This window comes from Pteropus alecto, unplaced genomic scaffold (assembly GCF_000325575.1).
Source record: "Pteropus alecto unplaced genomic scaffold, ASM32557v1 scaffold22, whole genome shotgun sequence".
In the NCBI taxonomy this organism is placed as follows: domain Eukaryota; kingdom Metazoa; phylum Chordata; class Mammalia; order Chiroptera; family Pteropodidae; genus Pteropus; species Pteropus alecto.
The window spans coordinates 10846882-10874408 of NW_006434839.1; the positions used below are offsets into that span (position 1 = coordinate 10846882).

At 39.1% G+C, this 27527-nt stretch overlaps 1 protein-coding gene across 1 annotated transcript in view; it reads right to left on the reverse strand.

Moving 5' to 3' along the window:
* The window catches only part of SND1 (staphylococcal nuclease and tudor domain containing 1), a 391519-nt gene that overhangs the window by 253450 nt on the left and 110542 nt on the right, over positions 1–27527 (reverse strand). The window contains exon 11 of the mRNA XM_006910547.3: positions 1291–1380. Coding sequence (XP_006910609.1) covers positions 1291–1380 — 90 coding nt within the window. The remainder of the gene's footprint in view (positions 1–1290; positions 1381–27527) is intronic.

Sequence of the window (27527 nt, forward strand, 5' to 3'; positions counted from 1 at the left end):
TAGCAATTTCCTTATCCCCAACTTCAAAACCTCTTACTATAATTTATCATTCTAGCGACTATGATATATAAAAAAATTGATTATATTTATGTTTATACTACATTACTTGACACTAGTTCAAAAGCCAAGGCCTTAGCAAACCTATAGTTTTTAAATATCTGCATTCAGGTAAAGAATGCTAATATGGCTTCAACGTGGTAAGGCCAGACATAGAGCAAAAATGGCCTTACTTTTCTGAAGATACAATAAAAATTGGCCCAAAATATGATATTTTCTGGAAGAATCTGCACTGAATTAAAGTAAGAAAAAGACAGTCAACAGCCTGTCCCTGAACAGATTTCCCTCAATTACCAAAAAAACTATCTCATTCATTTCCTTTGTTTATCCAGGACAGAAAAAAAAAAAAAACCCATGATACCGAGGGTGGCAAGGTCAGAAAAAATAAGAGAAACTCAAGATCAGCTTCTCAGAATAGCAAGTTCTGCAGCTGGTCATAGAATATCGTGCCCTAAGGACACAAGGACATGCACTCTTAGGGCCTCTGAGCTGCTGTCCTACACTAGAAAGTCAACGTGCCACACAAAAGTCTCCACAGGAACGCCCAGGGCGCCACGCACTTCTTTCCCACAAAGACATGCTGCTGTTCCAGGAGAGTGCCCCCGCTCCCACGGCCAGCTAATTCCCCTATTCTGTAAGCCTTTATTAAGCACCTACCGACCATGAGCCCCGTACAAAGCACTCTGTATACATGTTATACTCATGGATTCAAAATTCTCGTAACCTAGCAGAGTAATGGAAGAAAGCCTACAGATATGAAATAGCAACGCAAAGTAGTTTTGAATAGTGCTACATAAATGATACAAACCAGGATTAAGTGCTATAAGAGTTCAGGAAGGTGGAAAGAAGTAATCAGGAAGAAAAAACGCGGTAATCTTCCCTCACTAGCAAATCCCACCACATTGACTTTTAATGGAGGTGGCTGGAGAGAACAAGGGAGCCAAGCGAAGGAGCTCAGGGCAATATGCAATTATTGAAACTGGAAATGGGCCTGGACCCTGGCAAAAACATGTCGTGAGAGCGCTGGCAATCACGCTGTGGTCAGGGCCTCAATTTCAAACCTCTCCCAAGAGACATCATTTTCTGAAACACAGGTATACCTCCCTACATAGCAAAGTAAGTCCGCTTGACTTAGTGGAGAAGTGTCATCTGCTCATCTCTGACATTCCATCACAAGGGCTCAGCTTAAAACAATCCCCACCCACTGGCAAATATGTTTCTGTTACCACTTACCTTTTTCCCAATAAGCTTCTTTCGAAGAAATTCCCGTGCTTCAAACATGTAGGGAATGTCATACAGGGGACGTAGTTTCTTGTTCTTATCCTAAAAGCAAAATAAAATGGCACATCAGAAATGGGGGAAAACAAAATGAAAACTACACATTAACACGACCAATAGCACGAGATAATAGAATGCATTGAAATATGCTCCCCTACCTCCTAGTATCACAAATATTACATAAGTGCTAGATACATTGTAAATGATTAATAAATATTTGGTTAAAATGCTTTACGGCAGCAGTCCTCAACCCCTGGTCCATGGCCCACGGCCTGTTAGGGACCGGGTCGCACGGCTGGAGGTGAGCAGCAGAAGAGCAAGCGAAGCTTCCTCTATATCTGCAGCCGCTCCCCAGCGCTAGCATCACCGCCTCAGCTCCGCCTCAGATCATCAGGCATTAGATTCTCACAGGAGCACCGGTCTCTAGTGCCAAAAAGGCTGGGGACCACTGCTTTATAGGGAATAAGACTACCTTTTTCTTGAGACAGGCTCAAAAATAAGCAATGGAATGTAATTACCCAAACTGGAAACAACCTAAATGTTCATCAACAGGGAAATACCTACCTGCACTATGATACAGAAGAAATTCAGTAAGTATTAGGGTGCTTCAAATATTTATAGATATACTTCTACTATTTTGTAAGCCTTTATTAAGCACCTACTAACTATTAGCCCCATACAAAGCACTCTGTAAATATGTTATAATCACGAATTCGAAATTCTTGTAATCTAAGAGTAATAGAAGAAAGCCTACAGATGTGAAATAGCAACACAAAGCAGTTTGAATAGTGCTAAATTATGTCATATAAACTAGGGACTAAGTGCTAAAGAGTTCAGGAAAGTGGAAAGAAGAAATCAGGAAAGGTATCATTGAAAAGACACGACTTAATGCGAGTTTGCAGAATAGGAAAAAACTAGGAAGAAAATTAGAGTGAAAAAAAAAAACGGAACAAAAAGGAGAGAGGCAGAAATAAATAGTATTTCGACATACACACACAAATATAAACAGACAAAATTCCTTCATTATCTCAAGGGCCCAAGGCTTCTCCAAAAATAAGTTACTGCTCTAAGTAACTTTGAGAATATGAAAGAGGCTCTAGATAAGGTGATAGAACCTGAAAGGATAGGAACTTAAGAGATAGGAGCACCATTTTTAAGAAATGAATTAACAGAAACTGACTCTGAAATGGATAGAGGGGAAAAAAGAGGAATCTAATATTCTAAGTCATGATGACAGGCATACAAAGTCTAGAGAAGTTTGCCTTTAAATGAGTGTGGAGGATTAGAGCATGTGTACAAGATATAGGGAGATGCTGGGTAGATCAGTAGGTATGATTACTGTGCTGTCTCTCTCCCACTAGTTCCTAAGTTCCATGAGGACAGAGATTGTATCCATTTCTGAATTCTCTGTGACCCCAGAGCCAAGTACAGTACCTCCCTCATAGGCATACTCGATAAATAGTTGGATGAACTAACTACAATAGAAATATGCAGAATGATACACAAAGATACATAAAGTATGCTAGAAGAATAGGACTACAGGTACAGATTTGGGAACCTCCAGGACCCAGGTAATATTTGAAAAAAAATTCACAAAGAACAAAAATCAAGGACTAATACCTAACTTAGATGCACACGGTGGCTCCCCCAGTGCTGTGAAGTTAGTCCACCTAGCCTTGCCTTTGCCATCTGTTACACATCTGACAGAACAATGCATCTCTATATAATCATTCTATATTCACAGAAGTATTTAAGTTATTTGTTTTCTTAAATTGCTAACTACTCCCAAATAAGAACCTTTCTCAGTATTAATACCCCATATTTAATACTAACGAAAATATTGAGGTCAATGGAATCGAAATAAATGTTTTCTCCTGGACCCTCACTAAGCCTCTGTGTCCCCAGCATATCATTGAAACTCTTCAATTCATTGATAACACCAAGAAAATGTCTTATCAGAATGTAGATAATTCTTTGAGTTTGAGCTTTACATTCATCACCCAACTGTCTTCTACTTCTTCTGGTTTAAAAAAAAAAAAAAGACAGCGGCATCATTCCACTGCCCTTCTAGGAAGTGAGGTGCCTTCAGAAATGAAGGTGAGTCGCTCTATTCCTTTTCCCAGATGATGTGTGGGAACACACATACTTTGAACAGGGACAAAGGGGAAGGCCAAGCTCTGATCAAGGTCTTCGAGTGTCATGATCACTTAGTCTAATAAGTAAAGTATGACCCTAAACATAAAAATCTTTAACACTAAGGTTTTCTTATAGGAAATAACAAGGACAATGGGACAGATTAGCGTTGCCTGGCTAGAGGGAGTGCTGGGTAACACAGGGGCAGATGGTATGGGATTATGGGCATTTTATAAACTTCTAGGCAGCCAAATGAAAATAGCGGGTAACTATTAAGGAGCCAAGTATAATACATAAGCCGTAAAACAGAATTTATGATGACATTCAATGATAAAGTAAGAATACTTGCTAGACAGAAGATGTTAGGTTCCAGTAATGAACAGGACTGTTAATAAACACAAATCAATGATCAGACTCAGCCCTTGGTAATAAAGAAGTGCCAATGTATTCATAGTCACCAAGCAATAGAGAACAATCTATTTAGAGAGTAGCTGTGTGATTACACAAGCCTAAGTGGACAATATTTTTAAAAATGAATTGAATAAAATATCAGCTTTTATCTTTCATAGCATTATGATTTGCCATAGAATCTGAATATCGGAACTTTACCCTACTTATTCTGAAACACCAACAGTACAAGGGACTGTCGCTTGACTGAAATTCTAAAACAATAAATGAAAGGTAAGAAATGCAGTTCCAACATTTAAATGCAGATCATGGAATGAGGTACAACTAACTAAAAATGTGTAAAATTGGCTGTCTGAACAAGGATCCTTTCCTTAAGACACCTGACAGGACTGGGCCAAGCCAAAATACCCCCAAAAGAATGAAAGAAAATAAATAGTATACCAACAAACATCCGAATAAAAAGTACTGCAACATCAGAGTCCGATTATATGTCTCTCGTGAAGCTAGGAAAGAACGAACAGCACAAGCAGAAAATAAGATATCACAAGTGAAAACAGAATGATCTCGTTACTCTAACCCATCAGAGCTAGCAGCTATTGACATCTGCAAACATCTTACGAGAGATATTAGAAGTCCCTAAGAAACTACAAAATAAAAGCAATTCCTTCAAATTACCAGGTACATAAAAGCCTTTGAAATCTCTAAGAGGCAATTGAAGTATGGAATGTAGTCTGAGAGAACAGGACTTAGCTAAATCTTAGCCTGTTAAAAAGGACTGTCTAGTTTAGATTCTAATTTACATGAAAATATTTTTTAAAAATAAAAATAGGAGAGAATGTTTGCTTTATCTGGTGGGCAAACAATACACACACCAATATGTGCTGTAATCGCTGTATATCCTGAGAAATGACATTGTATGTAAGGCCTGCAAAGACTCACATCGACATAACTTCAGTCACTGGTAGTTCTCAGAGGTTTGGGGGTTGGGCAACACCCACATCTCAGCAACTAAAAACAAGCTTGGCATTTTTATAGAAAGATATTTTTGGCTGGGTGCCGAAACGAGGTCCTGGTCAATGCTCATTTGGAAAGAACAGAAGGGACCTCCAATAGAGGCCTTATTGTCAACTCTTGTTCAGGCCTAATTTTATCTAGCCCATGCTGTAGCCAAAAACTGTATCCAAATGATTTAATGACCTTGGATACTGCAAGGTTCCTTAAGCAAGGCTGAATAAACACAAACTATAAAAAAAAGAGATTGATAAATGTGGCTCCACTAAAATTTTAAAAGTTTCTTTGTTGAAAAGACATCATGAACAAAGTGGCAAGACAAAGCACAGACTCTTAGCTGATAAGTGAAATGGATAAAGAAGTGGCAGAGCAGAATGACAGGTAACAGGGGTACAGGGCCACACTTGTAATAGTCTCAGTGCAGCCTATTACGTTTTAGCAGACTCAAAGGAAGTATGAGATGTAATCATCTGGAGATAGGCTGAGAGAACAGCCAATGCGAAGGCCTTGAGTTAGGAACATGCGTGGTTAGTTCAAAGAACAGCAAGGACACCATTGGCTACAGCGGTGTGTACAGGAGGACGGCAGTAGAACACAAAGACACAGATTTGACTTTAACATTAGAAAGAATTACTTGGGCTACCATGTTGAGAACTGACACTACAGCAACAAAAGAGTAGAACAAAGGGAGACCAATTATGAGATTATGATAAGAATCTGAGGAGGAAATGATGGTAGATCACAGCAAAGGGGTAGCAGTGAGGGAAATAAGATGTCAGAATCTGGATACATTTTGAAAGAGGAATGTGAGGTATAAAGGAAAGGGAGGACTCGAGGATGACTCTAAGGTTTATTTTCTGAGCAAATGGAAATATGGGTGGGGTTATCAAATGAGAGATGGGAAGACCACAGATAGACTACAGAAAGTGGCGTAAGATTAGGAGTGCAGTTACAGACGTGCTAAATTTCCAAGTGGGGATGCTGAGCAGGCAGGTGTATATACAAGTGTGGTATTTGGAAGAAAGGTCTGAACCGGTCGGTGATACACATTTGGAAGTTGTTGGCATATAGGAGGTATGTAAAGAGACTGAAAAGGACTGAAGACTGAGTCTTGAGGCATAATAACATGAGGAGATAAAGAATAAGAAATCTGCAAAAGCAGACTGAGAAGGAGCAATCAGTGAGCTGAACAGGAGGAAACTATCAGAGTGTCATGTCCTAGAAGCCAAGGAAAGAAAGTGAATTGAGAAGGGGGCATGACCAACGTCAAGTGAGGCAAGGCAAGTGAGATGAGGACTAAGATTTGCATGTTGGATTAAGCTAAATGTGAGTCATCAGTAACTTGATGAGAATAATTTTGGTGAGCAGTAGGAGCAAAAGCCTGACTGAAACCAGAAATTGCAACGGGAAGAGAAGAAATGGAGAAAGCAAGGACAAACTATGCTTTTGAAGATGGTGCCATGAAGGAGTACAAAGACATTGTGTGGCAGCTGGCAAAGGAAGCAGGGTGAAGAGAAGGTGCTTTTGTTTCTTATTTTAGATGGGAGCGACAACAGAGATAATGCAGGACAGAGGAGAGAACTGCTAAAGCAGTGTCCTGAGGTCGGCAAGGAGGAGGTGGCTTTACACAGGAGCACCAATCGTCCATCTTCAGGTGTGTGGATGCAGATGTTGTTGGGTGGGTAGATGTGGTAGTGAGAGCCACTGGAGGTTCCCTTCTGATTCCTTTAATTTACTCAGTAAAGAAAGGAAGAACTAGAAAAAAATGGTAAAAGGTATGGAAAAGGTATTTCACAAAAGAGCTCCAATTGGACATTAAGTGTATGAAAATAGTATAACTTTACTAATAATTAAGGAAATGTAAATTGAGATACTATAGGACGTCTATTGGCAAAATTTTTAAAGGTGAGAATGTGGGGGAATGGGAGTACCCTTTAACCACTGATGAGGGTATAAAACAGTTCACCCACAGTGGCATCCTGACATGGAGCTACTTGGCATCGTTTGGTGAAAGTTTAGGATCTCTGCATCCCTATAACTAGGAAATTTCTACTTACAGGTAGATTTATACCCTAGAAAAGACTCACACGTGGGAGACAAGTCTAACAATGTGCACGTTAACACTGTTTATGGCACAGTTGCAGAGTAAAATACTTCAGAGCAGTGAAGCTGAATTAGAGCAACATAACAAGTGAACAAATTTGAAAACAATATTGAGCAGAAAAATAAGTTGTAGAATGATATAGTAAAACCCTATTTAAATACAGACTAAAAACAGATGTAAGTGACATTCTTCACAGAGCCCTGTAAAGCAGCCAAAGAATAACAAAGTCATAGAATATAAAATGAGAGATAATGGTTCCAGATGCAGGATGGGCAGTGAAAAGGAGAGGAGAAAAGAAATGGGGTTGAGGATGAGGACGTGCGGACTTTCAACTTTATCTGTAAGGTTTTATCTCTCTGAAAGAAGAGGATCTGAAGCAATATATGGCATAATATCAAGGCTGAAAAGAGAATATTTGTTATATTATTGCATAATGTTGGATTTTTTTTAAGCCAAAAAATGTTTAGGGAAAACCCCAAACCTTGTTAGGGCAACCTTTAAAATTTTAAAATACTTTATTCCTCTCTGCAGCAGAATAACTTGTCATTCGTTTGCTCATAAGAAATACATTAAATTCCTTTTTTCTCAAAAGAATTTTAAAAAGATATTCTTTCATAGATGTATGTTTCCATTAAGCAGAAGGGAATAATTCATCTACAAACATGCTCTCGAGTAACCAGGGTCAAAAGACAAGTTTGAGTTTTGTTTTCAAAAGGAGACTTGAACTGTAACATATGAAAGTAGCCAAGCAGGATTATACTCTATGAAGATCTTAAAACTGACTGTTGAACTGAAGTAAGAACAGACATGATCAGATTAAAATGGATAAAATATCAAACTATAAATAATGGGCCAGCCACAGCTGCCCTGCCACACATGTCATGTTAATAAACAAAGGCTGCAGTTTCCATTTGAATTATAGACTTAAAAATAGGAACATTACTACATGCCCTGGGCATATTTACAATCAAGGACCTTTCAATTCCCTGGCAGCCAGGAGACAGAATCCACAGGGGTATCCACTATTTTATAATCCTTAACACATACAGTAGCACATTTTTATGAAGGTAGGTCAACGAGAAGCTACAGTCAGCAACTGGGAAGAGATTCAAAATTGTAACCACCTTGGCCAAATGGAAAATATCATGCACCACTAAACTTAAAGGACTAAACACGGAGGATTCATATATCCAAACACGTCCCCAGGAGTTGCTTCTTTATTTCCCAATTAATCTATTTCATTCTCCCGAAAACAGAAAACCTCTTAAAGGTCAATAGGGTCTATTACGGAGACATGATCTGGTTAAGTCCCAAATTCACGACAATGCAATATGGTTCATACATGTAGCCAGGAAACAAAGAAGGAATGGTAAACAATAAAAACTGAAGTCAAACTGAAAAATAAAAAGTAAACATAGACTGAAATGTGATTATAAAAATTCACAGGTGTGAGAATGGAAGGGGGCTGGACTTCGACCTCGTGACTGTGTAAAAGCCACACCTTGCAGGTGTTTCACTGCCTTCATGCACGCCCAAATTTCTTAATTTTGCTGACAACCCTATTTGATCCTGTGGATCCCATTTTGGGGATCTAATAACACATGCGAAAACCACTGGAATTTAAGGTATAATACTAATTGCTATTGTTAATGGTAGGGTTCAAGCTGAAGGGCTTTTAGGGAACACGAGCAGGAAGGTCATTTTGACCTTCCTCCTCCCCTTCTCCCCTGCAACAAGTCAAACAAACCTCATGTGAGAGGTGCCTTCCCTATACCCAGAGGAAAAAACCATCCTTATTTCCAAAGAAAAAGGGACACCACGAAGAAGCCCAATCGACTAAGCTTCTCCCAGTTTACTACACTTTCTTCATACTCTTTGACCTATCTTATTTCTACACGACTGCCCGCTCTTCATCTGACCTAGCAAAAAATATGATCGTTTCAAGTCTCGATTTCCTCATGAAGGCTCCCGTGTCACATAAAACTTACATGAAATACATGCGTATGCTTTTCTCCTCATAAGCTGTCATTGTTCGTTTAGTTTTCGGACCCAGACAGGGACCCTGTGAGGCTAGGAAAAGAATCCTCCCCTGCAATAACAACCCTCGCGAGCTAGGCTCAACGCAGACAGAAATCTTACCTGAATAGCGGTAAGGATTCTGATCTCCAATCTAGAACAAGGAAAGTGAGGCTTAAAGGTTAAGTGACGGGCTTCATGTCATGTGACAAGTGACGGTATAGCTAGGATTTTGATCCCAGCCTATTCAGAGGCCTAGGCTCATGGCTGGTGAGCCAGACACTGTGCATTTTTGGCTTCTTGCTGCTGAAAGACCTGTCAGTGTCTGTCAGGTTTTAGTGTGCCTGAGAATCACCTGGGAGCTTGTAAACATGAAGACTTCCAGGCCCACACCTGATACTCTGATTCAGGACGTCTGGTGTGATTCCCACAATTCTTTATTTTTAATAAGTAGCAAGGAGGACAGGGGCCACACTTTGAGAAATGCTTCTGAGCATCATTTCAGAACCTGGCCTCGCTTAAACCAACAGAAATAAACAAACAAAAAAAAAAAAAAAGAAAAGAAAATTCCTAAAGTTTAAAAAATAGAAAGCAACAATGAGCAGCTTGATTAATGTCAAAATGGTTAAAGAAAAATAAATGATAAGTAACAACTGGGAAATCCAAGTTTACCTTTGCTTATGTACCTGAAGGTAATTCGAACACTCCTTGAACTTCTATACAGATAAGACAACTTGAAACATTCAAGAAATGATGGCAAAACAAGACTTCCAAATGTTCCTCAAGTCCGACCACAGGAGGACTGAATGTGGACTCTCAGAATCAAGAGAGAGCTGACCTGCCCCCGAAAGGGGACAGCAGAAGAAGGCATATCCTCTCTCTCATCCATGACACCTAGCACTCTAGACCTAGATTAGCGACGGTGACAGCAGGAAAAAGGAGGACGTGGCAATTATGAAAGTCTCCTGGCAAATGCCAGGCTGACGAGAGTTTCACAGTATCTGAGGGAAAAAGAAGCAAAGCCAATGTGGGCAGCCTCACGTCCTTGAAGGGACTCACTCGTCACCTGCAGTGCACAGCATATGATTATGTTCTAGAGGAACTTGCGCATTCCAAAATTAAAGTACCATTTTCAAGACCATAATGTAAGGGGCGAAAAATCTGTCTCTGAAAGATTCTTCTTCTACTCAATTACATTAGCCAACCAAGAGCGTTTTCAGAAGTACTTGCTATTTATTGCTCAGATGCGGTAAGGATGCGGGGATAGAAAAGGGGAGAGAAGGAGTCCAAACATTAGGTCTTCTCCCCTCCCCCAGACCCCGTCAAAACTTAAAAGATTTAAAGACTAAATACTTTAAAGGCTCTAAAGCCTCTAAAACCATTATCCAAGTAGCAAGCTATATGGAGTCCCTTCACTTAGCTGCAGATACTTCCGCGGGCACAGGCAGAAGAATGGAATAAAAGAACAGCACTACCCCTCACAGACATCAAGGCTGAAGAAAGGGAAGTCTCACGAGTGTTTGTTACATCCCTGGGCTCTGAACAGCGACCTGGCACCGACAGGCTCTGGCTCCTGACTTGCCTCAGTTTTCTCCTAAGAATTAGCAATTTAGGAATTATCTGGCAGTATACATGACTTTGCTGCGAAAACCAGATGATATTATTTCAAAACCCTGTAAAAGTCGGAAAAAGGCTAAATATATTGGTACAAATTAAGGCAACTCTAAGTTCACATTCAAGGTAATATAGACACCATGGGAAAACCAACTACGATGTGTTACTGAGAAGCAAAGCTACTTATCTGAGTTAAGTCTTACAACATCTAACATGGATGTTAACAAGAGCTAAAATGTCAAGAGACAGAAGACGTAAGCCAAAGTTACAGCACTAATCACTTTCTTCCTTGTATTTCCGTAATTTAATTACTTCATATAGGTCTTATCTTTCCTACCAGACCACATGAGGGAAGATCTGAGAGAAAAAAAGATCTTTATAATACTTAGAAAGAAACTAGCATAGTGCCATATTCCTAGAAAATACCACTAAACTGAAAGGAAAAAAATGAGGAATACAAAAAGGCCTATCTGAAAGATTTTTTAAAACTCAAACTATACTTATTGTGATTGTGGAAATAAATGGAACTGGTTAGTAAATATGAAGTGAATCAAAACAAAGGTGGGGAGAGGAAATATAATTGTAGGCTCATATCATTGTTAGCAAATTAATAATGAATGCCACGGATACAGCACTAGATGAATGTGAACTATTTCTAATGAGGCTACCTTCTGGCTACTATTACCAGATGTGATTCTACAGTATACAAAGTATATTACTGAAAAATGATTAAAAGATCACCGTACAGCTGTAAAAATCTAGGTTCTTTGTAAACAGTGATGCAAAAGTAGTATTCTTGGTAGTTTCACTGTAATATTAGGAAAAAAAATACCCAAATTTACAAAATCCGAATAATCGGTGTACAAAATCTGAATAATCAGTGTGTTCTCGTTGACCTAGTTAAGACTATAAAGCAATCTTCTGTTCTCTCAACAAATGTGACATAATAAATTCTATTATTTATGGTCTTCAAAAAAATACACCCTCAACCTTTCACTAGCTAATAGTAACCAGAAATCCTTACAGAGCACATATAATACCATTCTGAGTTCAAGTACAGCTGAACTGTTAATTCAAAAAAATATCAAGTGTGACAGTTCAACACTAAAATAAATGATTGTAACCTAAAATATAAGAGTGGGTAATTTTCTAATGTGCAATCAAAAGTACCAGCTTCCCACCAAACATTCGTGAATTTGAGATTAAACTAAGCCTAAACAACGGCAGTTGCTAGGGTGATATTTTTCGTGGTTAAGATGGAAGAACAGAAGAAAAGGACAGTGAAAGGCCGCAGAAACCTTCCTTTGTTCTGGAAGGGCTAATCTGCAACAGCACTAACAGGTGTGAAGTTTTGCTGAATGACACATTCTTCACATGCTGCTCAAATGAAGAAACGGAGCTGAGAATAAATGAAAAATAATCCATGTCCTTTTAGTAGGGCCTCTTCCTACTGAGCTAATAGTTCTGAAGATCGATTGCAACCATGAATCAATGTTAACACGGGAAACCCCTTCACTGGAAAGGACACACACACAAAAAATCTACTAATAAGAAACCAGAGTTTAAACATGGAAGGAAAAAAAAAAAAAAAAGGGAGCAGGGAGGAAGAATCTTCAAGGACAAAAGCGGGCCTGTAGGTCTGCAAAGAAATGGAAAACCGGCAGGGACCGGTATATCACGACTGGCTCTGGCCTCTACAACTTTCCTTTTCACTGGAAGCTCATAATTAACCAGTTGGCCCTAAATCATGTTTTCTAGTAATGGAGAAATCTTCTCCCACATTTCTTACCCTTCATCCTTGGGCTAAAAATGGAGAGCCACTGCCCTCAGAAGAGACAAGCCCGTTACTTAAAGTACAGGCTACAAGCCAGATGAAACCCATCCAGCAGGGTGATGTGCCACAGGCCCTCCCACAGTTCTAGAAGAGGAGGAAGGAACAGGAGGAAAAGAAAATAAATCTTTTACAATAGGAAACCAATTTTCTCTGTAACACACAGCAGGATCGGGCAAACCCATTCAGAAGATAATATCATTTCGTTAGAGAAATGCTTCTTTGTGAATGCCTTCTCTTCTTCATCATATTAAAAAATAATAATTATTATTAAGGTTTCTTCCTGGAACAACACAGAAGGGAAAATGATGCTGGATATGACACCATTATTTAGCTGGTGCCAGAGGAACTTCAACCGAGCCAGATTTCTAGTCAAATTTGTGCAATAAATTGCGGTACATTTCCAAAACGGGGGCTGAATTATGTAAGTGCATGGCAGAAAGGTCTCCCTTTAGACACCGAGTCTCTGCCTTGCCAGTTGCATCACTCCAAGGTCTAAATCAGGCTGCCAGGTCTAGTGTCACATATTTTATCCAGCAAATTCAAAGTACTCTCAGCCTGTTTAAATATTCAGTAAAACGAGGCCTGTTCTTTTTTAGGACAGGTATCATTCTAACCCTACAGAGCAAAGATGACTTTCTTTTACTGTATAGTCTATGCTGTCATCAATCAGAAAACTACAACACTTATCACCCACGGCTACCATGGAGAAATATGGCAAGTTACTAGAACTAAGAACAGCGCAGACATTCAGAAGCAGCACCCAGTTGGCAAGGTGAGTTCATTATATGTACATGATATGCCTTGTCCTGCCGTTGGAAAGGACCTTCATAGGCCTAAAGCCAGACCTGCTGGAAGCCGCTCCTAGGAAAGAGACTGTCCCTTCCCCCAACCTGAAACTGAGTATGAAATAAACATACTAAAGAATGTACCGGGGTTATTCTTTACCAGAGAAGTTTGGTTCCCAGAGGAAAAGCATGCCCAAGATAACATGTCAGAGCCAAAAAAAATAAAAGAGCTGTCTGGCCCTAAAGTCTATGCTTATTTCTATCATCTGCCTTCAGTACCACTGAGGTAGCAAGAAGTGACAGACTGCCCACTGGCTTTTCACTCACATCCAGTTGGAAACACAGTCCCCCACAGATCTGAAAAGTTCAATTAATTACAACACGCAATGCATGCCCTCCAAAGCCACCAGCTCCTGGGAAGCTCATCGAGATTAAGTAATTTGGACTTAGTATTTGTGCCAATTATGAAGCTACTGTCACTCGCTTTCAAACCTAACCTTCTTTAAATTCCAGTATGCAATGCTGGGGTGGGAAAAGTGCCAGCCACGTTTCTGCTTGGCCAGCTGGTTCCCTGTTAGGCTCTGCCAATCGGGGATGTTAGAGGGAGAATGGACAAACCCTTTCCTAGTCCTGTCAGCTTCTCCACAGCAACACTGCTTCCTCCCAGCAGTGGCAGTGGGATCCACTAGCAGCGACCGATTCCTGCTCGCAATTTTCCCAGAACTCCCAGGACAAGTCTCATCGCGCCTCCTCAGGCTTACCAGAACCCAGCACCTGGCAGCCCCTCCTGGGAGGTCTGCGTCCCAGCTCCACGAAATTACTCCTCCAAGCTTAGAGACCCACACATCAGCTCAGCAGAGGTCTGAGTCCTCCTTCCAGTGTGTCCACCCTCCTATTTGCTCCCTCACTGAGTCAGATGATTGTTAAAACTTCCATGTGATCCTGAGGGCTCGGTTCTCTTGGGGGCTTTTCAGTATTCTCATCCCTGATTAATAATCCCTTATATTAAGCTATCTGTTAAAATAACTGGTATGGATCCTTTCTCTTGACACAGTGACCAGAGCACCCTGCCTATATAACTGGGCAAAGAAATGTGCAACCATCAGATAACCCAACTCTCTTAACACCCAACATTCTCCTCAGAGAATACTGCCTGCTACCTGTTCCTGTTCCAGGTGATGGAGGGAAATGCAAGAAAAATTTAACTGGTAACACAAGTACCACACCAGAGTACACAGAAGGCTTTCAAGTCAATATGTGTCTAATCCATGAAGTCTACAAGACATAAAGTAAAACAGTAAGAGAACAACATACCCTAAGTTTTTCCTACCTGATACATTGTTGAACGTTCTTATGAGGAGCGAATCATTTTGTGATCTTAAAGCCCAACCAAAGGGAGGCTACATTCATGGTTTCTTAAGCTGGGATCATGGTAAAAATGGAAAAGTAAAAACCTAAAATGTGTCAAGGTGGTATATTGCATAAAGAGGGATGTAAATAAAGTGAGATGTAAAAAGATTGAGGGTTAGTAGGGATGGCCAAGCTTACAGGCCTAGAACATCTTAAGCCAGCCGTCAAAAAAAAAAAAAAAATGTGGAGCTCAACGGTTACCTGAGACTTGAGGGTGGGGTGCGGGGTGGGGAGGAGTGTTTAAAGGGTATAGAGTTTCAGTTCTGCAAGATGGAAAAGTTCTGGAGATCTGTCTCAAAACACTGTGAATATATTGAACACTTAAAAATGGTTAAGACTATAAATTTTTTGTGTTTACCCCAAGAAAAAAAGGGGAGCGTGTTCAAGATAATATTGATTTCTTTATTCTGGGTGATGCATCAGCAAGCTATCAAATTCAAAATACAAGTTAACATGAGAATTTTCATATATGAACCCCAATCTCTGGTTCAATGGATATTTACGGATATAATCAAACATGCTAGCTCAGTTCTGGTCCCAACAACTGTGTTCCAAACCGTTTCCTTCCTCAAAAAGACCCATGACTGAATCTTCCCTTTTCACGTTATTTCCAATGCCTGGATGTGACTGCCATCTCAGTGCTAAAGACTTTGCTTACTAAAATACCAATCGTTCTGTAAGGCCAAGGTCAAATGCCACTCACCCCCTCAGTAAACTGTTATCTGAGCTCTCTGATCAAATGTCCTTTCTGGTCTCATGGCACATGGGACCCAAATCAGTATATAAGCTTCTTACATGCCATAGGTGTTTGGAAGCTGTTTGAAGTTAAAAAGGCATATTACCTTTTTAATCCCACTGTACTTATTTAATCCTCAAAACACATCAACAAAGTAAGTAAATCTTATACGTTTACAGATGAAGATAAAGAGGCTCAGTGTGGTTTATTTAGACCCTAGGTCACGCCAGTAGAAAATGGCAGGGGCAAAGGCTGAACTGTAACATAACTGATTCCAAAATCCATTGCCACCAAGTTCTATTACAAGGCGCATAAGGATCCTATGCTGCCCCATGACAGCTCGTGCAGGAGAACAAACATCATTTTCATTCAGCCAAGCACTAAGCTCTTTGTCCTAGAAAAGTACAGTTCCTATGAGGAAAGAAATTGGAAATCAAAGTTGGTCTGAGCATTCGCTACAAAGCAGCCCCCTGGGGAGATGTGCACAAGGTGACCTCATCCAGAACCCCAGCTCAGCCTCACCGCTAGATGACAAGAGTGCTGGGTGGCTCCGAAAATGTTGCTGAACACAAGAAAACTATCCAGGGTCACTGCTAATGAGAAACCAGAACATCTTGCCACTTAGCTACAGAATGTTCACCTAATAAATCTTACAGATTTGAACACAACCCAAGACCAAGAGGTTACCGAGGGTAAAAAAACAAACAAAAAGTTCAGAAACACTAGCTTAAAAATCCACAGTTACCTTCATGCTTACACAAAATAAGGTATAGCCCATATGGTTTTTCATCACTACTAATCAAAAAATAAAAGAAAAAGCCGTTAAGTAAAAAGAAAACAAACAAAAAACTAACTAATATTTCCTTCTGAACAGTTTAATTGTATGTAATACATGGTCACTTATACTACTAAGGAAATTCCTCTTTTTACCTTGCTTTAGCTTTATTGATCTAATTTTAATCAAGGACAAGTACACATCAAAAGATGAAGGGAAAGCAGCCCAAATGAGACAATAAAACAAAAGAAAAACATTCTAGCTTGGTGAATAGATCAGCTTGATAACAAAAGAACTATCATGGCCACATAACAAGGCATTAAAGAAAGCCAACCTGCAAGCCACCCCCCCCCCTTTTTTTGGCTGTATACATTTTCTTAAAGGCAGAAACTGCCTTTTGCAGGATGGGGTGCTGCCCAGCACACCTAAGCCACAATGATTAGGATATAATTAAGAATGGAAAAAGTACCATTATGTTGGATTTTCACTACCATTTTGAGAACTGGAAATCTCTTTAATTTAGCTATAAAAAAAATTCGGTTACTTTTCTCACACTAGTTATGAACTAAGATTTAATCAGACAGGGATGGGCTCAAGTTTATACGTGTGTAATTTATGAATTTTTAAAAAGGGTTTGCAAATCAATTTGAGTGTAATGTAGGGTTATGTTTAAGCTTCTTAAATGAATTGATATACTGACAATTGATAAAACTGTAAATCTGCCTTTTGCAGTGAACCACCATGGACTTGCTTCTTGGCAGCAACGCACTCGCCTCGCTCATAGAACTCAGTCGAGAGCTCGGAGAGAAACAAAGGAATAACCTGCTGGGAGAGAAGTGGTCTGAGCTAGTGAGAAGTCATTCTGGGTTAAACTAGCTTTAAAAAAACCAGCATTATGGGCCAGTTGCTGGAGAATATTGTTCCTGTTCTCAAAAGAGAAAAATTTCAAAGAAGAAGCTGGATATATGGACCAAAATTACAGGATTGGGAAATATATAAAAGGTGCTATAAGAAAAGCAGAGAGATGAAAGTGCCTAAAATCTTGAAAAGGTCAGATACGCTTCATGAGGAGATGATATTTTAGCTAAGTCTTGAAGGATGACAAATTGCTGCAAAGATATGCAAAAGTATAGGCCATTTGGGGAAGAAGAAGTGGGCAGCTGAAACGCTAAGGGAAAGGAAAAAGGAAAAAAGCCTGGAGAATAAGGAATAAGGACACCAGCGATCCAGTTTTAACTTGGAGAAATGACGGCAGAGTCAACACAGTCAACGCAGTCACAATAAGGCTAAAATCTGCCCGCTAGAGTTGGCGATAACTTTAGCAAGAGCTGTTTAACAAGTTTTTGTGGGTTGAACAGTTGATAAAATGTAGGTGACTGGTATACACTAATCTTCCAAGACCGTGGTAGACAAAAGGTATACTGAAGTCAAGGGAAGACATTGGATTTTGTTTTAAAAGCAAGTAAATAAGTGAAAATCAGTGTTGTTGAAGGGCTTAAAAAAATCAAAGATAGAGGGAAGGGACAGAAGGTTGACATAATTTTTGTCATTATCAAAAGATTTGATTATGAGTGATTCATAAATATTCTATTTCCTGACCTGCTAATTATAAACTGTATGATCTGAGAACTATGCATTTATCTCCAACAGGAACCTAAACTTATTCATCTCTGTAGCCCCCAGCACCTAGTATTGAATCTGACATATGGTGCACGCTCAATTAATGTTTGTTGAATAAAATTACTTAATCTCTCTGGGCTTCAATTTCTTCTACTGTTAAAAAAAAAAAGTGGCTGGATCTAAATGATGTTCCTTCTAGCTCTAAATGCCCATCAGTCTGTAAATGTTACATAAAATGGGTCAATTCCCTATGATTCGTTGAAAATGTGCCATGTTGTAACACTCACATTCAAGCAAGGGCACTGAGAACATCAAAGCTGCACCCATTCGTCTAATAATGAGACTACATGGTATTCTTGAGCTCATCCTTTGAGGTGGAAATATCTTCATTAAAACAGGTCACAGAGGGAAACAAGATAGATCTCTTCAGAAAATGTTTTGATGAGTGTAGTTCTTCTGCCCTCCCTTCCCCCAATGTAATTGTCAGTCTGCACAGGCATGGAGGGACACTACTTGGTAACTTTAAAATGTAAAGGAAACCTTTAAAGTTCATTTTTAAAAATTCAAAGGCAATAAATCTACAATTGTGTAAATGTCTAATGTCTTCTAGGCCTAAGCTGTTTAAATTTTAATCCAAATTGGGAGCTAGGGAGGCAGGAAAGGATGAACAGAGAGCAAAGAAACAAAGAACCGAATTTCAAAAGTAGACATTAAACATCAACACTAATCAACAGTTTCTCAAAGCACTTGAATAAATAAATGATTTCCATTATCGAGAAAGCCACATACCCTTAAAAAATCATAAGGCGACTATGTCCAATATTACTGTGAAAGCTAGAAATGCTAGGTTGAAAAGAACCAGACTCTGATGAGGCAGTGACGTAAAAATGTGCCCCACCTCACCCAACACCACCACCACCCTACATGCCCGGTACCTCCCCCTGTCTCCTTAAATCCTTCCAGCCTTTTCTAGCCCTTCTATTCAATCTGCAAAATCAGAATTTAAATATAAAATAATAAGACCCCAACCACACGAATTTTGAGCAGATGGGACAGATAAATCAATCTAACTTAATCTACAAGATGCATTTAAATTGAGGGTTTTAGCAATAAACTTTTTTTTCTTTTTCTTTCTCTTTTTTTTTTGGTGGGGGGGCTGGGTTTACTTTCAAAGAACATAGAATTAATCCCTAAAGGGTGATGTGTTCATACTTGGTAAATTATATCACTTTATCCTGTCTATTTTCTATACTGATCCACGAATGTTTAGTTGATCAATACAAACTGAAATCAAGTAGCACTGTTTAAAAATTATTGCAGACAAAAAAAAAAATCATGATTATTTGTATTAGAAAATAATTCTCTCTACACAGCAAGTACGTACAAAGGACATAAGGATGAAGAAAACCGATGGCTTTGCTTCTTTTTCATCTTTTCATCTTGTTTCAAGAGCTTTGTACAGTGTTCAGTAACATATTATCACTTCCCATTCCACAGTGAGGTTATAACTGAAGAATTATGAGTGGCAGGGGCAGAGGAGTAAGCAGAAAGTGTTCCAACGAGCAGATGGATGCATGACAATGATGGGAAGCTTACGCTGTGTACCGGAGGCACCCTCGCAAAGTGATGGTGGAGAAATGTAAGCAAATATGTAAATCTGGGCTTATCATAAAGGGGCTTCTTATTCAGACAACCCATATGGATTATGTATATAATATTGTATCCACTGAAGCATTCCAAAATTCCTCGTACTTTAACTCATGCTCAGACTTTTCTAAGAAAAAATAAACAAACCACTAAGAAACCTATAGCAAAGGATGAAAGTAAAACCAAAAACAGATCAAAGGAAAAGCAGAAAGGAAAGAGATCCACAGTGTTTGTGGATCTGAGGAGAGGGCTGTTACTCTAAATCCAGATCTCCATGTTTTGACTCTCGTGCAAGTTTCAGTACTACAAACCAACAGGATATATAGTTAACAAAGGGTGGACAGAGAAATTGTTCCAAATGAGATTTTAAGTGAGTCACGCTCAGTAACCCAGCCAATTTCATTTACTTATCTAACTGAACGATGTGTTTTATCCAAGGACCTATTAGGAAGACATTGCATATTCCTAAAATTCAGTGATCAATTTAAAATAAAATTCAACACCAAATGATATGGGTATGAAACATACCATCCTATATAGATGTATGCTTACCAAATTTAGCCTCGAAATTTTCAGTTGCAATGTAGCAAAACCTTGGGCCCTGAAGTATAATCAAAGAGGGAAAACATGAGAGAAAGAAAAAACAAATAATGTCAACGAATCACATAAAACTGGTGTGCTGCAGGCTTCAAGAAGCAGCCTGAAAATGTCCCTCTCATTTTTTTAGACATCATTCCTAATACAAGTAGATGTGGAGGTAGAAACCAAAATTGTTTTATTTTCTTCTGTACATGCTTAGAAAGCAAAAGGCACAAAGGTCCCGGAACTAAATAGACATGCTGCATAGCTTGGGCTATTAAGGCAGCCAGATCTTCTGCAATCTCAGTACAACTTAAATTCAATGATCTGTGCCAACAGTCGGATAATAGAAAATTTTAAGTATCCAATACATATTGTCCTTAAACACTATCCTGTCAGCCACCATTAAATACTATTTTGCTAGCCTGTAAAATTAATATTTCATATCTAGGAAGTACACAGTGGATAACTTTGGGAAAGCTCTCAAGGCTTTGGACACATATTTGAGGTTTTGCAAATAAACATTAAAAATCAATTCAACAGCAAGAATGCTAACTAAATTTCATGACTATCGAACATCTAACTATTACAGTCACCCAAATAGATATTGAATTGTTAAATTACTTTTAGGTCAAAAGGCTCAGATGGCTCGAGTTCCCCAGTGGCTACCACAAATGACATTTCTTTAAAAATGTCATCTCACCCCGAATAAACTTGTATGAAGAATTTTCTTTCCTTCCTCTATGAATAGCATGCATCAGAGTTCACAAAAAGAATCAATATCATTTTTGTCTCTGTGTAATAGGGAATCCACTCACAAAACTCAAGAAGTCATTAAACAATCTTAGAGGAAAGTCTTCAGGTCTCATCCTTTTTCTCTGTGCTGTTCATCTTCCAATTAATCTCTATTTTGACTGTTTCCCCCTTCCATTGCTCAATTAAAATGCCTTCCTTTAAGTAGGCGCCCTTTCCACGATTATCAGATTCTTCAGTTCTTTCTGCTCTCACACTGCTCATGCCTTTCTCTAAAACAGAACCTTTTCTTCCTTCCTTCCTTCCTTCCTTCCTTCCTTCCTTCCTTCCTTCCTTCCTTCTTTCTTTCTTTCTTTTTTGCTTTGTTCACATCCTCACATCTCCAGCTTCTCTGCCAATTTCACTACTACAGAGTTCACATCCTCCATCTCCAGCTTCTCTGCCAATTTCACTACTACAGAAGAGGTTCGAAAACACAAGTCTGTAAACCAGGGCCAGCTTGTGGTGAAGCTGTCCCCAGTTTTCACAAAATGAAAAAAAAGGAGAACAATTGACGAGTCTGAGCTTGAATAAAAAATTATTCCAGATTAAAAGACTATCCATTATTCTTAAATTATGTATATATAAATATACATATATATTTATATAACTATTAAATATATGTGTAACTTTTGGGAAATTGGTTGTTCATTCTTTTAGGAAATAATGATGTCAGAAGTAAGAGAGGCACTTAGCTCAAGTTTTCAAACTTGAAGGATGAGTTAGAGTTTTCCAGTGGGCGGACAAGAGATAAGCAGCTGGAAAAAATAGACAACTCAAAAAGGACAGCTGGACAGCTTGTCAAAGGTCTAAGATTGTTTGTCAGGCAGAAAGATGAACCTGTGGAATATAAAAACAAAGAAAACTTCTTGGGAAGGGGAGTGATGTGATTTGAATTTGACAAATAACAAAGGAATAGAAAGGTGAATCGATAGATTGGAACGGCGACGTTTCAAACAGGAAGCCAAAAGCTTGTGCAATAAATGAGACAAAGGATGAAGCCTTCAATGGTTAGGGCAGGGGTGGGACGGGAGGGAATTCTGAGATAATATTCTAAAACTTAAATAAGTTAATACATATAAAGCACCTGAGTCACCACAACATCACTTTGTTTTCTTTATACGTAGGAATATGCATCTAGATCCAGTTGTGTCAAGCCATAAAATACTAAGATCTCAAAGGTTTCAGTTTAACATGTTTCCTAACAATACAACAAAAAGGTCAAAATAAAATAACTGGTACATGTTCCTACCTTAATGAACACTAGTTATCCAAACCCAAACTATAGTATTTTATAAAATAACTAAAACCATAACCAACCCAGGGATATTTAAGAGTTCAACGAAGAGCATAAAAAAGATTTGGGCACAATAGGTGCTCAATACTTGATGATCAAAGAAATTTTTCTCAAGAAATGTCACCTGAAGAAAAAGGGTAACAGGAGGTGCACACTAAGGTCCAAGCACAAACGGCCCCCAATTTACAAAGGTTTACTTAAAATTTTTCAACTTTACGATGGTACAAAAGCTATATGCATTCAGTAGAAACTGTACTTCAAATTTTGATCTTGTCTCAGACTGGCAATACGTGGTGTGATACTCTCATGATGCTGGGCATTATAAAAAAGGCTTTGTGTTTAGATGATTTTGCCCATTTGTAGGCTAATGTAAAGTGTTCTGAGCACGTTTAAGGTAGGCTAGGATAAGCTATGATGTTGGGTAGGTTAGGTGTACTAAATGCACTTTTGACTTACAATATTTTCAACTTACAATGGGTTTACCAGATGTAACTTCATCATAAGCCTAAGAGCATCTATCTGTACGGCTGTTACGAGAGTCCCCAGGAACATGCAAGTATGTTTGGCCTGTCACCACTCCTTTTAGTTTTGGCAACCTTAATTATCAACATGTTAAGAGCACCCAACCTCTCTCATATGTACAAGCATATAAAAGCTGATAATGGAAGGAAATCCATCCCCCTATAACACCAAACAACTGTGCTATGTTACAAAACTGCTGTTAGTCTGTTAACATAAAAATTTATCAGGGCGAAACAAGAATCAGAGCATTCTGCTAATCGCTGTCTGCTGACCAGCATCTTGTCAATCACTACAGAGAGAAAGCCTGTTCCTTTGGGCAAACATTGTTCATAACTAATAAGGCTTCAAAAACCTAAAAAGCCTTAAGTAGATAGAGTAAAGATATTAAAGAGGTTAACAGCTGTCAGACTTCACTTCTGTAATGGCAGGCACAATCTGGATCAGTGTCTGCTAGGAATAATCGTAGCTCTACATATCCAAATGAAAAAGGGTGCCACATTGAAAGTGACTCACACATGCCTCAGAAGATGAAGCGATAACTACCCTTTAAAGGAAATATAACCAGAACTGATTTCCTTTCCCAATTTCCTATGAAAAGGTACTTACCACAAGTCCCCGCACTCCTGCAATAACTTTGCTGAATTAAAGAGGATGCTGCTGGCCCCGAACATTATTATAGTGCCCCAGTGGCTCTCTTTCCTATATAACAAAATAGGAAAACCTAGAGGCAAGAAGAGGAAGACAATGCTTCGTCTGAGGGGTAGCGGTAGTCCTTGGCATTTCCACAGAAAATAAATGTATAGCAGTTGAAAAACTCAGTCCAGGCCACTGAACGTGGTCACTGAAACTCCTGAAAGGTGGGGCGGACATTCCCCACTCCACCTGCACAGGATGGGCAGAAGTGCTAGTGGGTAATCCACAATCACACACTGAGGTCTACAGACCTGCTTTGTAGAGAAGCAGTGTTCCGAGTGGGGATTTTACTTTTTCTACCTTCTATACAATCTTAAAGACCTAACAGGCTGATTGAATTATGGACCTCTTGCCAAATTAAAAATCATTACTTCGTACAGTAGCCAATTAAATTCTATTTTCAGCAAACTAACAACCCATATCTGCCCCCAAAGGACTGTAACCTATGACAGAATGAGGTTTAAATAGAAAAATAAGCTCTCTAGGAGTTTAAAAAAAGACAACCTCAAAGGAAATGCACATCTCATCTGAAGACCAGCATCTTCTCAGAGTCCCTGGCAAGGACTGCAGGCCAATATCAGAATGCAGGACCCCAGGATTGCTTTTTCAAACTCATACACATGGATCACAGAAACCAGTATTCTGATTAAGATCTTCTGAAATTCACTTCCCTTTCCCCCTGCCAAACAATCAGACCACAATGGTAATCATCCTCAACAACCACAAAGGAGGTCAGTGAGTTTGAATGAATCTCCCTGGCCTGGGAGAGGCAATCATGAAACAACAGGAAATCCAACAGGCAAATAAGGTATCGGACGAAGAATAGGTACTGAGGATCTTGCCAGGCAGTGCACAAAACTGTTCTCTGCCTCCTTTATAAAAAATAGTGCAGCCTTGAGTAGGATCACAGATAGTGTCTTAATCACAAAGATACCTGAAAGGAACTGGCCACTGGTTATATAAGACTGGTACATAACCCAGGAAAATTTTTTGAGAACTTGTCTTAAGTTAAAAAAGGGAATCTGGACAAGTTCTGCAAATTATTCCCTAATTTCAGTACCTTAGGTTTCCCCTCCATGAAATGATTATTGTGAATAATCCAGGTAAATGTTCTCATATATCTTATGGGATTACAAATCTGAATATGCTCTGGAATGGTTTCATTATTATTGGAAAGACATTTCGCTATTATTGCTTTTACTTCCATTATTAACAAGAGAAGGAAAAGCTCTATCAAATATGTAAGCATCTGGCTAATTGGCTCTAAGGCTAGCCAAAAGTCATTCCTGGGATAAAAAACAGAACTTATAAATCAAACCATGAAATAAGGTCCAGACCCTGATTTCTATTACAAATGAAAAATCAAAAGAGGAAAAAAAGTTTTCTTCTCCCTTTAATTCCTAAGGAGCCAAAAAATGCTCCTATTATCTGTCCCCACAACTTGGCATATGTAGTATGAGTTACAATTGTAAAGGAAATTCAGTATCATAGGCAATAAATCAGTTTCTATTTTTCTTGACAAAGTCAACAGTTCGTTCGATTATATCAATCAGTATAATAAAGAAGGGGGTTCTGGAAAAGCAGGGTCATTGTCACATGGTATAGGCAAGCTTCAACAAGAACGAGCTACCTGGTTTATAATGAATGTATGTAAAAATAAAAAATAAAGTGCAAAGCATTGTTCTATGGGTAGGGTGGGAACTTGAAAGTCTACATCTATCAACATCCCTACCACGTGGTTATTCAGCCCACGTGCAAATGCCTTCAGTGAAAGAAAACTGTAACTTCCTAGGGCAGTTCACTCTCTCACTAAACACCTTTCTTAGAATGTTCTTTTCTCATACTAGCTGAAATATGTTTCCCTATAACTTACCTTAGTTTTACTCTTGGATGTCCGACTGAACAAACCTAGTAAACTTTCTCATGGACTACACAAGATTATAGTTTCTCTGCATTGGAGCCTAAAACAGAGGTCATAAAACGTGGGCTTTCTGTAGCTCAGTAGGAAACTAAATGCTGCCAGAATCATAAAGAACTCACTTGTCAGCCACAGGGCAGCTTGGGCTACTAAATCCCAGCACACTCTGAAACGTGTTCTTTGTGAACTAGACTGCCTGTTGCTCTGACCTTCTAAAATGACCAAACTGGATAAAAAGGGATCTAAAAGAAAGACTGTCTTCTTCTCATTGTCTAACTTGCCAGTTAAGGCATTGAAACAATTCTAGCAAAAGAGAAAAGAAAGACTAATGGTGTCATTATGATTAGTGAGTTAAACCCTAAATAAAAAAGAACAGTGGGACAAGCTTTCATTATGTCAAGAAGAAAAATTACAAGAAGCCACCTTTGAAGAGGCAGGTGATTCAAAGCACAAATTTAAAATGTCAAAGAATACAGAGATACAACAGTGCTGAGATTATTTCCATTGGGATTCATATTGTTGCCTTGGACAAGTTAGTCTCACTGGGCCCCTTTTAACATCAGGAGATTGGACCCACGCACTTTAAAAGACTTAGAATTGATATTCCATTATCCTAACTTGTGAAAAGAATTCTAACTCAGGTACCCATCCTATTGCTTCCTCCGAAGAATATGACACTACTCACCATAAGACGAAACAATCACATCTTGGCTAGATTCACCTACAGAAGCTACCACACTTTAGTCAGTGTGATCTGGAAGTATTATAAAACACATGAGAAACCAAAACTACTACAAAATAAATCAGCTCCTTTACTGGGGATTTTTCAAGCTGTGTATTACATGCCCTTGAGCCAGCTCTGACTCCTGGAGACCCTATGAATGAGTGATGTCCACCATGTCCCATCCTCAGCAGCCCTGCTCAATTCCTGTAAGACTCATGCCTGGGGTTCTTTTATGGAGTCAACTCATCTCATATTTGGTCCTCCTTTCTTCCTGCTGCCTTCTCTTTTTTCTAGCATTCTCATCTTTTCCGAAGAACTCTGCCCTCTCATGATGTGCCCAAAGTAGGACAGCTTTGGTTTTGTCATTCTTGGCCTCCAGTGATGCTGCAGGTTTAATACGCTCTAGGACCCACCGTTCATCTTTCTGGGGGGTCCCAGGTATCCACAGAGTTCTCCTCCAACACCATATTTCAAATGAATCATTTTTTTCCCCTATCAGTCTTCTTCACTGTCCAACTTTTGCATCTGTACCTAATAATTGGGAATGAGGGTGTGCATGATCTTAGCCTTGGTCTCCAATGACACATCTTTGCTCTTGAGGATCTTTCCCAATTCTTCCATTACTTCCTTTTTGAGTCTTAGCTTTCTCTTGATTTCTTGGCTGCAGTCTCCCTTTGAACTGATGACCTCATCAAGGTAAGCACAATCTTACCATATAATTTCAATGTCTCTGTTGTCTGTGTTAAAGTTGTGTATTTCTTCTTCAGCCATGATTCTTGTCTTCTTGATATTCAAATGCAGTCTTGCTTTGGCACTTTGTTCTTTCATTTTCATCAGAAGTAGTTTCAAATAGCTGCTACTTTCTGCCAGTAAGATGGTGTCATCTGTATATCTTAAGTTATTGATTTATTCCACCAATTTTTACTTCTTCCTCAGTCTAGCTCAGTTTTTCACATGATGTGTTCTGCATACAGATTAAACGAATAGGGAGATAAAATGCATCTTTGTCTGACACCTTTGTCTCTAGGAAACCATTCTGTCTCTCCATATTCCGTCCTGAGAATGGCTGCCTGTCCACAATACGGGTGAGTATCAGGACAGTCAGGTGCTGAGGCACACTCATTTCTTTCAGAGTACCCCATAACTGTTCACGATCCTCACAGTCAGTGGCTTTACTGTAGTCTATAAAACACAGACTAACCTTCTGAAATTCACTGAGCACTCTGGTATTCAACAAATGTTTGCAATTAGATCTCAAGTGCCTCTCCATTTCTGAATCTAACATTTTCGAGTAACTAGGAGCAATTCCTGAACTTGCCATTGCTTCAAGGCAGGAACAGACATCTTCATCCACTCAAAACAAGTGTTCGCGATTTGCAAGGAACCATGCTGCATATGCTGGGGTGTATGAAATGAATCAAATATGAAATCTACCTTCAAAGGAGCTAAAAGTCAAGTAAAAGAAATGAGCCATGTGCATACAATGCAAAATAGAAAATGGATAAAGTGTTATGGCTCATCAGAAGAGATCACTTCTGATACAAGGGATCTGAGGAAGCTTCTTGGAGAAGGTC